General features: G+C 37.1%; 2 protein-coding genes across 2 annotated transcripts in view; both read right to left on the reverse strand.

Moving 5' to 3' along the window:
• Window positions 1-3458, reverse strand: part of LOC134799688 (START domain-containing protein 10-like) — a 47105-nt gene extending 43647 nt beyond the window's left edge. The window contains exon 1 of the mRNA XM_063772151.1: window positions 3176-3458. Coding sequence (XP_063628221.1) covers window positions 3176-3346 — 171 coding nt within the window. The 5' untranslated portion in view covers window positions 3347-3458. The remainder of the gene's footprint in view (window positions 1-3175) is intronic.
• A 3544-nt stretch (window positions 3459-7002) lies between these two features.
• Window positions 7003-8363, reverse strand: LOC134791972 (lysozyme-like). The gene is made up of 3 exons (XM_063763070.1): window positions 8197-8363; window positions 7636-7794; window positions 7003-7191 (listed from the first exon to the last, which is right to left on the reverse strand). The coding sequence occupies exons 1-3, from the start codon at window positions 8324-8326 to the stop codon at window positions 7058-7060; spliced, it is 423 nt and encodes a 140-aa protein (XP_063619140.1). The 5' UTR covers window positions 8327-8363; the 3' UTR covers window positions 7003-7057.
• Between the last annotated feature and the right edge of the window lie 6034 nt (window positions 8364-14397).

Raw genomic sequence — 14397 nt, forward strand, 5'->3', positions numbered from 1 at the left:
GGGTACGGCCACTTCCTGCAAATTGTTTTAAACTTTTGACAGCGGGATAGATACGTCGCCGTTTTTATGCGACTGTGTAAGAAATATATATATTGATATAAATAGATTGCTACGTAACTCCGTGTCATATTTCTCTATTCTTCCATATAATATATATATGTATGTGTATTATATAACAAATATTATATATATGTATATATATATATCATAACACATATATATTATATGTGTATTATATAACAAATATTATATATATACTTACATAATTATATAACCCAATATAGGTATGTACTATGTTATATACGTACCTACAAAAAAAAATAGCCAGTAATGCACGTTTAATTAAGCTTTTTTAGTTGACTAGTAAATTTTATATTAGGTATAGGAAAATTGTTTATCCAAAATCCGATCGCTCTCTAAACTTGTGTCACATATATTGTAACTAGCCCTAGCACAGGCCCCGGTCTTTTTGGGCTGTTACTGCACACTATGTCTTTAAACGCTGGTTCCAATTAAAATGTACAAGTAGATATAGTGAAATGTTTGCTGTACATATTTAATGAATAAATAAATCTAAAAAAAAATATATATATAATGTCTCAACCATGGCCTGACCTGAACCCCTAGTGTAAATTTCATTCCATAGCGTGACGGACGTACGCGTTTGCGTTAAGTCTCATTTTGTATGGGATTTTTAACAACGCACTAAGCGGGACGTAGACAGGACACTACAGAACTATTCACTCGGAACACTTTGCAATATCAAAATCATGTAATATGAAGTGCTGCTCGAAGCAAAGTAATTTGAGCTTGAGCAAGATTTAAGTAGTGTGAGCCTATTGGATAAAAATCACATAATCTTCTTTCACACATACATACATAATTTAACGATTTATTTTAACATTATCGATTGAACCGTCTTTGAGTTTTAGCCAATAAACTTCCCTTTTTAATAAAAGGACCTAAATGCCGCGACGATATGCCCTTTTACACGTACGGATTTTTGTTAGTCACTTTGAAGAATAAGGTCACTTTACCCTCCCTCTACTCGTAATGAATCTAACAATGCGCCTAACGCTTGTATTACTTAGGCAATAGTGCTAACTTTACCTTCAGACGCTCGGAGCGAAAACTCTCAGTAGAGCAAATTCCGGAGTGGGTACCTACTACCTAGAGATATACGCCTAGCTATTAAAATACACTGAGGTTTCATTTCGTTATATTTAGAATCTAAAAATAGCTCCTACATTTTCTTATATGGAACTCAGTTCAGCTATCATAAAGTAAATTCGAACACCTGTCGTAATAAAGCAATAAATCACAAAAGGCAAGAGAGAAAGGCGTAAAAAGCTGCTAAACATAATAAATAAAATTACGGCACGTTCCGTTGCCAATATTTCGATATCCGTCCAATGACTTAGCTTCCGACAATTTCCGAGAAATTCCAAATATCTCATCTTTATGTAAAAGAATCACGAGAGCGCCGCTATTGAAATAAATTGAGCTTTTAAATACAACTTGAAAGACCTGAAACGTTCGAGGGCGTACATACTTGATAATTTTAATAATACTTATTTGCGTAATGTGTACATCATGTATCTACTGGTACCCATAGTTCTTAACTAAAATCACTTGTAATATGAAAATCGCTTTAGGTGAAATTTGGCAAGAAGGTAAATTCCTTGAATTGTTTTATATTTTGAAATGTATAAGGGACGGGAAATAACTCAGTCCCAATCCCACACTTACGTGCTATAGACTGTCCAAGCATTAGTAAGAAATGCTGTTTAAAAAATACGACGGCAAAAAAATGCATTGGATTTACACTAATGTGCCGACAAATATGGTATACGGACTGCGGTAAGAAGGTTTGATCGCATGTTCTTAGGTACAGTCAACGTCAATGATATGTTTACACTTTTGCACATTACACCTTTGTAATAAGGCGCAAAGTGTAAACATATTTTTAACGTCGACTGTACCTACAGAAAGTACGTTCATCATTGTCCTCGTGTAAGGCAATCCAACGTAGGTACATCCTTATCGAATCGCACCAAAATCATGGTATGCTTCAGAATTTGGCTAGGCACCGACTTCAAACATATCAGTTGGCAACGCATAGACTTAAAAAAGGATAATATTTTATTTCATCCTTTTAGAAGTCGGTATTCTTTTTTTTGTAAAAAGTTTTTATATAATATGTATAACCATATGTGATAGGCTATAAATAAGCTCCGAAAAACACATTGGTACCTATGTGTACGAGCCGCTTACGATCTTTTTTGATGGTCGTACCCAAAACCACGCAGCCAAAACTTCAACCACGAAGTTCAGAACGTACTTTGTGAGACAACATTATTCTGAATAGTCCTCCGATTGTTCCAGACGTCAACAGTTGTATAAATTACAAGTGTACCCTCTTACGCATCCTCGCTTCGAGATAATCACCACCCAATTGCTGCGGCCCCGCAGAACGACTTGCAAAATATTCATTAAATCGTTAAAATAAGCTTTTGAAAGTTTTAAGTACAAAATAACCAGTCTCGTAAACTTTTGTTGTTGCCTGCTATTTCTTTAGGCATCATTAAGGCAGAAGAAGCGTTCTAAATCGCTCGGGGTAATCGTTTTTAGAATTCCGTACCCAAAGGGTAAAAACGGGACCCTATTACTAAGACTCCACTGTCCGTCTGTCTGTCGGTCACCAGGCTGAACCTCATGAACCGTGATAGCTAGACAGTTGCAATTTTCACAGATGATGTATTTCTAGTTGCCGTTATAACAACAAATACTAAAAAGTACTGAGCCCTCGGTGGGCGAGTCCAACTCGCACTTGTCCGGCTTTAATTACCTCGGATTTGAATCCGGATCATAAAACATCCGCCGCCGGCTACACTCCTTTCCTCGCTTCCCACATTAACCATCCCAAATATCCCTTTACAAATTTCAGCTTTTATTCAAAAAACAAATGACCAACTGCTTTCAGTGCGTACCTATTAAGCCTAAACAAACCTCCGCATAACAAACTCTGATGGTCCGAAAACAAATGTTTACTGTCTTTGTTTATAATAATCAATACAGCCCAGTGTTGTAAGCAAACAAGTGGTTGTGGTGAATACTCGAATAAGGGTAGAAGAGCGTCAATTTCAGGAATGAATGTTTTTACTTTTTAACCTACCTTGACGGTTCTTAGCGCGCCGTGAGCGGCGTCCTCGGCCCAGACCTTGACGCCGTCCTTTTCGTACTCCAAGGTCCAGCCTTTTTCGGAAGCGAGAAAGCCTTTGAGGGTTTCAAAGTCGGAGTCGTCCGCTACGCGCGCCTCGCCGCGCGCCCATCCGGCTGAGCCCATCCGACCGCGGACATCACAGCTCGACTGCCCGACTGGCCTGTCTCTGCAGCATGGCCTGATGGCTCGATACCGCGCATGCGCGCCCTCGTCTGTACTTTTTGCACACGTGTTGGTGAAAGCTGGCGCGAATGTGTGGGTGACTCGACTGAAACGTGAATCGTAAAGTACCTATTCCCTTGTATTGCAGCAAAGTGGGTATGTAAATAATACCGAAATACTTCGTTTATATCATTGCGTTCGCTAGCGGTGTTATAGTATTAGTTAGTTTATTTAATTGTCGTATGTGCTTGAGGTACTGTGTGAGGTGATGGATGGAAGTTGTATATTTTTCTTTGTTAGGGTTCCGTACCTCAAAAGGAAAAAACGGAACCCTTATAGGATCACTCGTGCGTCTGTCTGTCCGTCCGTCTGTCCGTCTGTCACAGCCTATTTGCGCCGTAACTACTGGACCAATTAAGTTGAAATTTGGTACACATATGTGTAAGTCTGTGACCCAAAGACGAACATGTAACGTCAACAAATAAAAAGAGTTAGACTCTTGTCGGTGGAGCGTTTTCCATGCATGTCGGTCCTCTGCCTTCTCCTTGACAGCCTGATACGACACGACGTTGAGCTTTTCCTTTACTTGATCTATGTACGTTCTCCTTGGTCTCCCCCTCCGCCTCGTTGCCTCAACTCTCCCTTCAATGATATTTCTGATAAATTCGTCGTGGCGTAGCAGGTGTCCAAGCATCTTTCCTCTTCTGTTTTCAATGGTTCTCAACAAACTCCTCTTCTCTCCTACCATGCGTAAGACCTCTTCGTTTGTTTTCTTCTCCGTCCAACTGACCTGACCTGACTGAGTGTAAATGGAAAATAATGAGTTTTGGGGGGTAAATGAGAAAATTAAAAAACAAAGTTTTGCAAACTATATCGTGGTATATATCAAACGAAAGGGCTCATTGTGAGAATTTCAAATATATATTTTTTTTATAATTTTAGGATAAACAGTTTAGAAGTTATTCAAGATAATAGACAAAAAATGACCATTCCCCCCCCCCTCCATCTCCGAAACTACTGGGTCTAAAATTTTGAAAAAAATACACAACATAGTTCTTTACCTAAAGATTACAGGAAAACCTAATAGAAATCTACAGTCAAACGTGAGTCGGATTTAAGAACAAAAATGCGGTTAGGCTTTTTTCGGGACATAGCCGCAATAGTTTAAGTGAAACGTGGTGTAGACAGCTATTGCGAAGGCCCTAGGCCGATATCCGCATAAAGTCGAAGGCCCGAAGCGTCCTGAAGAGGCGGGCCTTTAGGTTCAAGCGTGAGTCGGACTGAAGACAAATAATGCGACTAGGCTGTACCTATCTGGCACACAGCCGCAATGGTACTTGTACTATTGATTGATTAGGTACTTGTACTATTGTTACGTCTTTAAGCACTATAGGTATTATCTCTCTTCGGCCTTCGCTTTTAAAACATTTGCGGAAGTTGTGGGAAGCGCGAACCCGTCGGACGCTCCGAGCTTTCAGCTCTACGCGGAGCTCGGTCTTCAGTCTTCGCATTTGGACATGGACACTTGTACTATCATCATCCGCTTGCCCTTATCCCATTCATTTGGGGTCGGAGCAGCATGTATTTTTCTTCTATACTCTCTCTCGCCTGTCATCTCATCATTCACTTGCGTTCGTTTTATATCAGCTCTCACACAATCCATCTACCTTTTCCTCGGTTTTCCTCTTCCATTACGTCCGTCCACATTCATTCATAATACCTTTCTCGTCACATGACTTTCATCCCTCCGCATCACATGCCCGTACCACGCGCTTCGCTCCTACTTTTTCTACTATGGGTGCAACTTTCAGGCTTCCTCTTGTATACTCATTCCTTATCTTATCCATTCTTGTCACACCACACATCCATCTTAATATTCTCATTTCAGCTACATGCAATCTCTTTTCAAGCTACTTTGCATAGTAAGTAAACACTTTATTGTACGAAAAGGAAGGAATATTGGTTACATCAGGCAAAACATAAATGTGTAGTACAAAGGCGAACTTATCCCTGAGAGGGATCCGTTGCAGAGATATAAGCCACAGCGCCATAACACTTCTTGTTACATCGGTTACATCTGGTTTTTGATCTGACCCATTCTGGTTTTTCAAGACGTCTCACGTACAAAAACAAACATTGTTAAAAATTGTGGGATGTACGGAACCCTGGAAATGCGAGTTCGACTCGCACTTGACCAGTTTTATTTTTTCTTTAATTATATTTTGAATTGTAAAGTGCTTTAGTTTATAACTGTCATGCTGTATAACTTTTTGGTAATAATAAATAATAATAATTCTACATGACATTAAAGCTCTCCAAAGGGCCTCTACGTATTGGATCTATATCCCCACGCAAGCCTATCAAAAGGCCGGGATTTATAGGCCCGTGAAATCAAAGGAGACACAAATAATTATAATTAATATTATTATTTGGAAACATTAAAATGCGAAGCATGCAAAAAGTATTAGAAGTGTCACATGTTACAAGTTGTAACTTACAACTTAGTTAGCTCTTTAAAGTTTGCAATTTACTTTTGATAATATAAATAATATGAATGTCGCACCAGAACAATAAATTTAATTTATTAGGTAGTTATAGTTTGGTATGTACATACATAGTAGTAAAGGTAGCTTCAAAATAGTTTCTGTTCGCTAAGAAGTACAATCGCTAACTCGTACAATTTCTGGAACTAAGTACTTGAAACTTGTACGAGTAGACTTGCCTAATAGGGCCAAGTTTAAGTGAAGCAGATCTGGAAGTAGATAGCAGTTTTAGATACTACTTAGTCACTAGTCAAAAAGTTTAGTGCCAAAAAATAGTAAGTATACATAGATAGGTACTCGTACTTACATACTTAGTCGGACCTAATATTTCATTACCATTAGGTACAGTTAATTAACAAAGCCATATTTAATAGCTACCTCCCTACTTACATACATATACATATTATATAATCTACCTACCATTACCTAATTTAGTCAGTAGTACGTAGGTATACCTACAACTCTTCAATTTTGAACACATGAAAAGGAGAGGATTTTAATCAACAACATTCTATTGTTCGTTTGCGTGTTGTTTTAGTCGTTACCGCTATAAAAAAACAATTTAATCTTTTCTGCTAAAAGTCAAATTCCATTAGTATTCGTAGTCCGATATACTATATATAAACAGAGATAGATGGGCAACATCTATTCCACCGCCTCCCTCTCGTTAACATCTCCCCGGGTTCGATGTGGCCAATTAAAGCCATAACTCGATCCCAGCTTTATTGGGTTGCTACGTCATATTGCAACAATCCCGCGAGGTTTGACACCATTAAAGAAATCAATCCAGATTGGTATCTGCAAACTTTTCTTGGTCTAACTCTATGGTTAGGGTTAGACCAAGAAAAGTCTGCAGCGATTTTGATAGCCCACGGTATATTTATACGTCATAATTTCAATAACACTTGAACTGCGTGGGCTATCAAAATCTCTGCAGACTTTTCTTGGTCTAACTCTACCATACGTGCACATTTATAGGTAAATGATTACAGAGTAGGTACAAATCGATGGATTGGTAGGGGCGGGACAATTACCTATGTGGGTATAAGTAATTATATGAATTACACGACCTGATTTATTAGAAATCTTTTTAATTTGTATATAATACATGCAATGCGTCCTATATCAGTTAGCAGGAGCTGATGTCAGGAAGAGGCTTGCCGTCGCAATGGTTTCGCCAGCCGTACCAGGCTCGGAATCCGTGGCGTTTGAAAATCTTCTTCGCGCACGTTGAGGCTTTCGTGATGTCGTCCGTCATAACGTCTGCAATAAGGTGTTCATTTTTAATTATCGATTTTATTAATCTAATTTTAATACTATTTTAAGCAAGTCTGATGCTTTCGCTGGGCAAAACCTTGTGAACTTTGCTACTAAACTTCTAGTCTAGAGGCACATTATTAAAAACACAGAATCAATATACGGTATGTAACAAAAATAGTGGGGATCCCTTTAATTAAGGTATCGCTTCGGTATTGTGTTCTGGATTAAGTAGGAAAACGTAGAAAAAAAAATGTTGTCGGAAACGTAGAAAAAAAAAGTTTTTATGGAGCAGGTCGTTTAATTCGGACAACCCTCTATATATACAAAGTGCAAATAACTTCGAGTCCAATTTTTTTTTCTACTTTTTCATAAGAACACGATAAACGGATGCCCACTTTTTTTCTTACATTCTGTATATTCGACTCAATTATCCTCATAAGCCCTTACCAGCACACGTGACGTGGCAGTCCTTGCCAGGAGTGGAGGTGTTGCTGCACCAGTACTTGTCGTTGATCTGGAACAGCCCGTAGTCGCGGGAGCCGTTCTTGTTCACCGTGCCCTTGGCGTCGGTGCGCCCGTGGCTTTCGTTTTCCACCAAGCACACCCCTGGAACACGCCAAAACTAATATAACATACCTACTACTGCATAGGTAGGTACTAATGACGCAGTTCATGGTCCGATTCCGATGATAATTATAATACTGCTGTATGATTTCGGAGAACCGAAATTTGTAAAATAAAATTTTTATTTACTTACAACTAAGTAGGTATTGTAATAAGATCGAGATCCACACGAGTCTAAACTCAAACACTTACATGGTTTTATTGCAAAATTTAATCAAATATCAGCTTGATTGACCGCTTACCTACGTAAGTTAAAGTCAGTTTTGTAACAATCTAAAAGTCGTGCCGTATTTTTATTTAGGTAGGTAATTGTGGATATTTAATTGTAATTATTAAATAAATGTGTTACTTGCCAAAATAATAAAGGAACTTTTAAAACCTTACAATCTCTCAACTTGTTCTCAGAGAAACCCTGGGCCCGTAGCTCTCTAACCAGCGGGCACCTCTTCAGCTCCCTAGCTTGGCACTCCTGGCAGACCACCACCATCAGAGCGAACACAACAAACTTATACATTGTGTATGAAAATAGTACCTACAACGCAAACTGCTAGTACTCGTAGTTACCGCGGTTGATCACAGTATGCTTCGGGAGCGAAGCTAGCGAGTTTATATACGCGCTGAAAAGACGGTTATGGAATAGGGGAATCCTGTCGGTAGTGTCCCTTATCAAGCAACACACGATATACCGGTGTGCTCCAAACATACATAGAAACCCGTTACAAAATAATAAAATATAAGTTTGCGTGACAAATGTTTTGTTTGGTTCACTTACAGATAAAGACGATGTAAGCTACCTTTAGATGTTTTCATAGTATAGTCTGGGTGTAAGTAGTTGGTATAACATTTCCCTGAGGGCTAGATAAAATGTGAAAATCGCGATGGTGATGGCCTAAATTCAATTTAGATTTCAGATTATCGGCTGAGCAAACTTCAGCACTAGAATAGTAGAATGCTATTTAATAATTGTTTTTTACCTTATACAACAAAAACAAAAAATATGCGCAATCAAATTTTCAGTGCCACTATTGTAACTTTTAAAGTTACAAATTATCACATGCGATTTAAGACTTAAGGCCCTACCAAGGCCGCGAATAGCGTTTCGTAAGCCACACCCGCTAGCTTCGTCCCCCCCGCTAGCACGCACACATGCAAGCGCTTCGCGGTGCACTTGAACTCCATCTAACTTCAAAACAGTTAACTACCATAACGCGTAACGCGGTCCGCCAGGAACTTAAATTCGGACAGAAAAGAAATAGATGGCGTTGTTACTAATGGCAAATAATAAAATAATTACATATATTGTTGTAATAAACTTAAGACTACGTAGCCAGTTTTTATTGTTGATTTTTGGAAGATGCTAACAGCATAGTTAATTGTAAGTATTACAGTGAAACCTGGATAAGTGAGAATTCAAGGGACGAGCAGATTGGTCTCACTTAAAGAGGTATTCCACTTACCCAGGCTCTCAGTTAGCCAGGTACAAAAAAAATTCTGTCCCATTTACAGAGGGTCCCATTAATAGAGGTGAGACTAGAGGATATTTCAGTTATAGAGGTGGTTAATAAGGTATTTTGTAATTATCTTTAAAAATAAATAAGGTAAAATAATCCTTGTCCCTAAATATTTTTTAAGTCTGTTAATTATTTCTTTAAATTTAATTTGAATGATAATATTTTCAAATGATAGTTTTTTTTGTTCAATTAAATTTGATATGGACTTCATTGCCTCTTAGAAAATTATTAAATGAAAATGTGTTCATTCGTGTTACTTATCAAGATTTCAGCTTTCGTTTCGATAGTTTTAACTACATAAAGTAACTAAATTAAACTTGAAGTTGTTTAGACACAATTAAGCAAATGCGGAATTTGTGGATAGACTAAGAGTTAGTAAGAATACGGAAATTGATCAATAAAGTCCAAGTTAGAGAGGTCATAGACTGACTTTATCTCAGATACAGAGGTCAATTCCTATACAATTCTAAAAAAACAACTAGGAAAATGTAATCTTATAAATATAGTCTCAGTAAAGGAGGTGAAATACACTCTCTGTCTCAATTATAGAGGTAAATCTGACTATAAAATCACAACAACTAATCCCAGTTATAGAGGTTCGTTTTATCTCACTAACAGAGGTCATTCCGTGCTAAAGTGTCGGGACCGCACCATGAGTCCCAGCTATAGAGGTTTCTCACTTATCCAGGTCCCACTTAACCAGGTTTCACTGTATATTGATAATAAGAAAATAACACACGAAAAGAGAGAAGATTATTTTTGGTAAAATATTAAAATATGATGAAAATAGATTTACTTGGGATTTACGGTCACTAAATGCAAATTACAACCTTATTGATATGGAATTACATTTTATTCATGTACCTAGTATAAATATATCGTATCTCCATATGTGTGTTCTACCGCTTGTACAATGATGGGCTGTGCTTTGAAAAATTGTTTGACATGATGCCAACAGCCGCTTTCTATCACCGTACCGCTCGCCGTCGGTAGGGTGTTCATCCTCACATTATCGCGCAGTGTGAGGCCCCTCCCGCGGACGCTCCCTGCCGAGGTTTTCTCCTGGAGCTCCATCAGTGTGGGTGTGGGGTTCTTCAAGAAAGGTATGTCGGTAACGCGATTGCTACAACCCTGGGGTTGCGGGCGTCCATAGGCTACGGCGAAAGCTTACCATCAGGAGGTCCGTATGCTTATTTGCCACCAACTCATTATTATTATTATTATAAACGATATTTAAGACTTCTAAGTACATAGGTATATACACCGATAGATAGTTAAATACTTTGGTCTATGAGACGATATCCTTCTATTCGCGCCTACATTTTTCAAAGGATCACGCCGAATTTAGCCTACCATTCGATAAGCATATATATGTCGTAGGCCGATCGTAAGATCAGGCAGATCGTAATGTTCCTGTGTAATGTTTTGACGATAGTCACATTAAACCAATACATAGGTAGGATAGGTTCGTTAGGTTGCTTCAGATGCCCGAAGGGCAAACTGCCCAGAAATAGGAGCCCGCGGGGCTCTGTCGACTCAGGGAACGAGTCAAAGATTTTCACGTTTCACGATATGCCTAGGAATTTCACGATATGCCTGATCTTACGATCGGCCGCCGACATATATATGATAAATTTAATCATATTTCTTACAATCTCATACATATATTAGATTCCAACGGACACTTCTTAGTAACAAAAATAAGTAAAAGAGTAATTAAACCAAATCAACACATCCTGCGCCATTACATAGAATCAATGACAGTTTATAAATGGACGTCTAGAGCTAAACAAAAATGTATGGCAGCAGAATACATTTCTACGATGTTCCTGATGGTTGATGCTAATAACGCTTACTTATAATGTTCTTCAAAGAAAAACATTCATACCACTAACGACATACTGTTTTAAGCACTAAGTATCAAAATTGCAAACAGAACTGCGATACAGTAAAAACTTTTTTCCAATGACTTTAATTGTAACATGCCCAAATGACTTACGTCAAAAGTGAATAGCGTGTGAATAGCGAACGAATATAGAACGAATAGAGTCGCTATGGATTGTGTTTTCATATTAATTATTACATATTTATTTGATGGTATTGTATGAAATCTAGATGAGCACCAATTTACAATTAACTTTCACCGGCTTTCCCTATTGGAGTCGTTTATTTCTTCTTTAAAATTGATTATTGTTTTTTTTATAAAACGTTATTTGATATCAGGGTATGAATAACACAAAAATAGGTTTAAAGTAACTAAACTAAAACACGAATATTTATACTATGTAGCCTTAAAAATACATTAAAATACTTAAACTAAAAGTAAAGGGAAAATGTATATCTAACTTGTTTATAAATTGCGTATATATGATAAAAACCTACAACTTAAGAATCCTAATTTATTTGAAATTATTTAAGTTTATTATTAACTGCCTTTTAGGCAAACATAAACAAACTTTCTTTTTTGGAAAAGTTATTGAATTTATTATAACAATCCTGTGATGGTTACTATATTCCCTTCTCTCTCTGGAACTGAAGTAAATATGTTTTCACCACACCAGCTCGGAAAGGCTTACTTTGCACTTCAAAAACTGATAGCAAAGTTGCATTTTATTCACATGTGAGGCAAAGTAATCAAATGCAAATTTTGAGTTGTTTTCTTATGTTTGCTGGTAGAATAGACTTTTAAATGATGATTTTGGATGATAAATATTTAAAAACATTTATTTGGATTTGATTTGGTTTGATTTTGTTTGATATTTTACATTAAATATTTGCTTCGGGTTGGTGTGATGAAAAATGTTGTGATTCACTCGGAGGCAAATTTTGTTTAACCCTCGTGCTTTGAAACCCTCGCAACGCTCAAGATTCCATTTTCGAACCACTCGCTACGCTCGTGGTTCAACTTTGGGATCTTTCGTTTGCTCGGGTATCAATATTAGCACGAGCGGTTAAACAACAACTTTGCCCCCTTGTAAAACAAATAACTATTACTTAAGTGATTGGTTTTACATTTGATGCTATAACAATTTTTACTATAAAATAGCTCTAACTGTTATACTCTATTCCGGTTCGCATGTTATGGCTTATTAATTTATGGAACGCGTATTAAATGTATGTATTATCATAGGTATTTAAAAAAAATCTATTAACCTAATATCAACTCATTCGATTTTTGTTCCTTGACAGCCTTTAAATGCCTAATATCATGGATATGTTTACACTATTTACGGCACCTTATTTCCTTGTAATAAGGCATAATAATATTTAACATATCCGTACGATGATACCTTATTGATACCCATTACGGCAGAATTTCTAAGCTCAAAATCGTAGAGAAATCCCGCTTTTATAATGTTCTGTGAAGTGTCCGTGAATTTCTAATTACTGTCGGGACTTCCATTTCATGTTTAGCGAGTGTTGGGCCAAACTTGTATGGGAGCGAAACATCATCCTTTGCCGCCTTTTTCTACTGACAAGATCTGCTTGACCAACTATAGATGTTTCTTAAAAAAAAATAAAAGAATGTTTAATTTAAGTAAAATGAGCCACCTTAAGGTTTTTAGGCACTTTCCCTCCAGAGCTTATTATTTTTTTCCACCCAGTATAGTAGACAACCATTTCTTTCGACTCAATAAAGTTTTATTAGAAAAATCGCTGGTAACCCAGGCGACACGTTTTGAGTCCTCGCAACATACTAAAAAGCAAAATTTGTCAAAGTAATTAAATGTATGCCAAAAATACCGACAAATTATGTTGAAACAATGAATATCAAAACAAATGTCATAAACCAATCATCATTTCTTTAATTGGCAACTTTAAGAAAGGGATAGATAGATTTAAGCCTCTCGCTCGGCACGTTTTTCTCATTCCTCCTAGTCAAGCTAAAACAAACTGTATAATGATAGTAACAGAGTACAGTGTATTACATATTTCACTTTTTCCACAGTATCCTGTCATTATTCATTATAAATTAGAAATTAGGTATGTGAAATTGTACTGGCGTGCGGCTTTCAAACCTAAGGTCGCGGGTTCGAACCCCGAACCGTGTGAGTTTTTGTAAGTAGGGATCTTTTTTTAGTGGTACTTAAATAAGTATAATGTGACCTAGAGTCCTAGAAGATACAACAAATAGGTATGAATAAATACTTACGAATAAAACTTTTCGTAATATTAAAATAACATAAGTAATTATTTTATTAATACACACATTTCAATAATTTTAATTTATTTGCGTATGAAACAGACAAGATTTATTTTAAAATTTTAATTATTTTATTTTACGATTTAAGTTTATATTACAATAAGATAAGCAAAAATAATATTTTTATAGATATTTTCGAAAAAAAAATACAAAAAGTTGAGGATGGTTCAGGTTAGAACCGAAGATCGGTCACTCATAGGCGACGCAATTTTCACTGATGCCAAATATCACACAGCCACCAATACATTACAACAACTGTCGAAATTTCCTAACCCGTTGTAATTGTTCAAAGAGTATATATTTTGACTTAGCTAAGCAAACACGCACACATGCGTAACGTATAGGCCTGTAAAGATGTCACCACTTGTAGTAGACCTCCGATTCCGTTACTACTCAATGGAGTTACGACTCATCGTTTATTGGATATGTAAATTTTACGTAATCCAGAGCGCTGCGCGATTTGACATAGGTCTTACTAGACATGTGCGCCGCGCCGCCGCGCCGCCGCCGCCGACGATTTTTCCACGCCGCCGCCGCCGATAAATTTGACCGGCGTATAATCGGCGTGGGAAATTTTGATACCTAACATATCTTATTGCCTTTTGCGTAGTGAGTAGATAGTATCAGACATATAATTTGAAGATCCTTATGCTTTTTCGCTTATTATTTGCCAGTGAACCAAATTAGCATCATTTTTGTCGTTGCGGTGTTAGCTGTGATAACGATTTAGCGTTAATTTAAACAAGTTCTAGTTTCTGGATCACAGGTTATTATTTGATATTTTATCGCACAGCTTTTTTTGTAGAACGCATTTTATTTTAGTCTCTTGATTGTCAATTTAATCAGTGAACAGTGAATATCCTAGGACAT

Source organism: Cydia splendana, chromosome 1, assembly GCF_910591565.1.
Source record: "Cydia splendana chromosome 1, ilCydSple1.2, whole genome shotgun sequence".
Taxonomy (NCBI): domain Eukaryota; kingdom Metazoa; phylum Arthropoda; class Insecta; order Lepidoptera; family Tortricidae; genus Cydia; species Cydia splendana.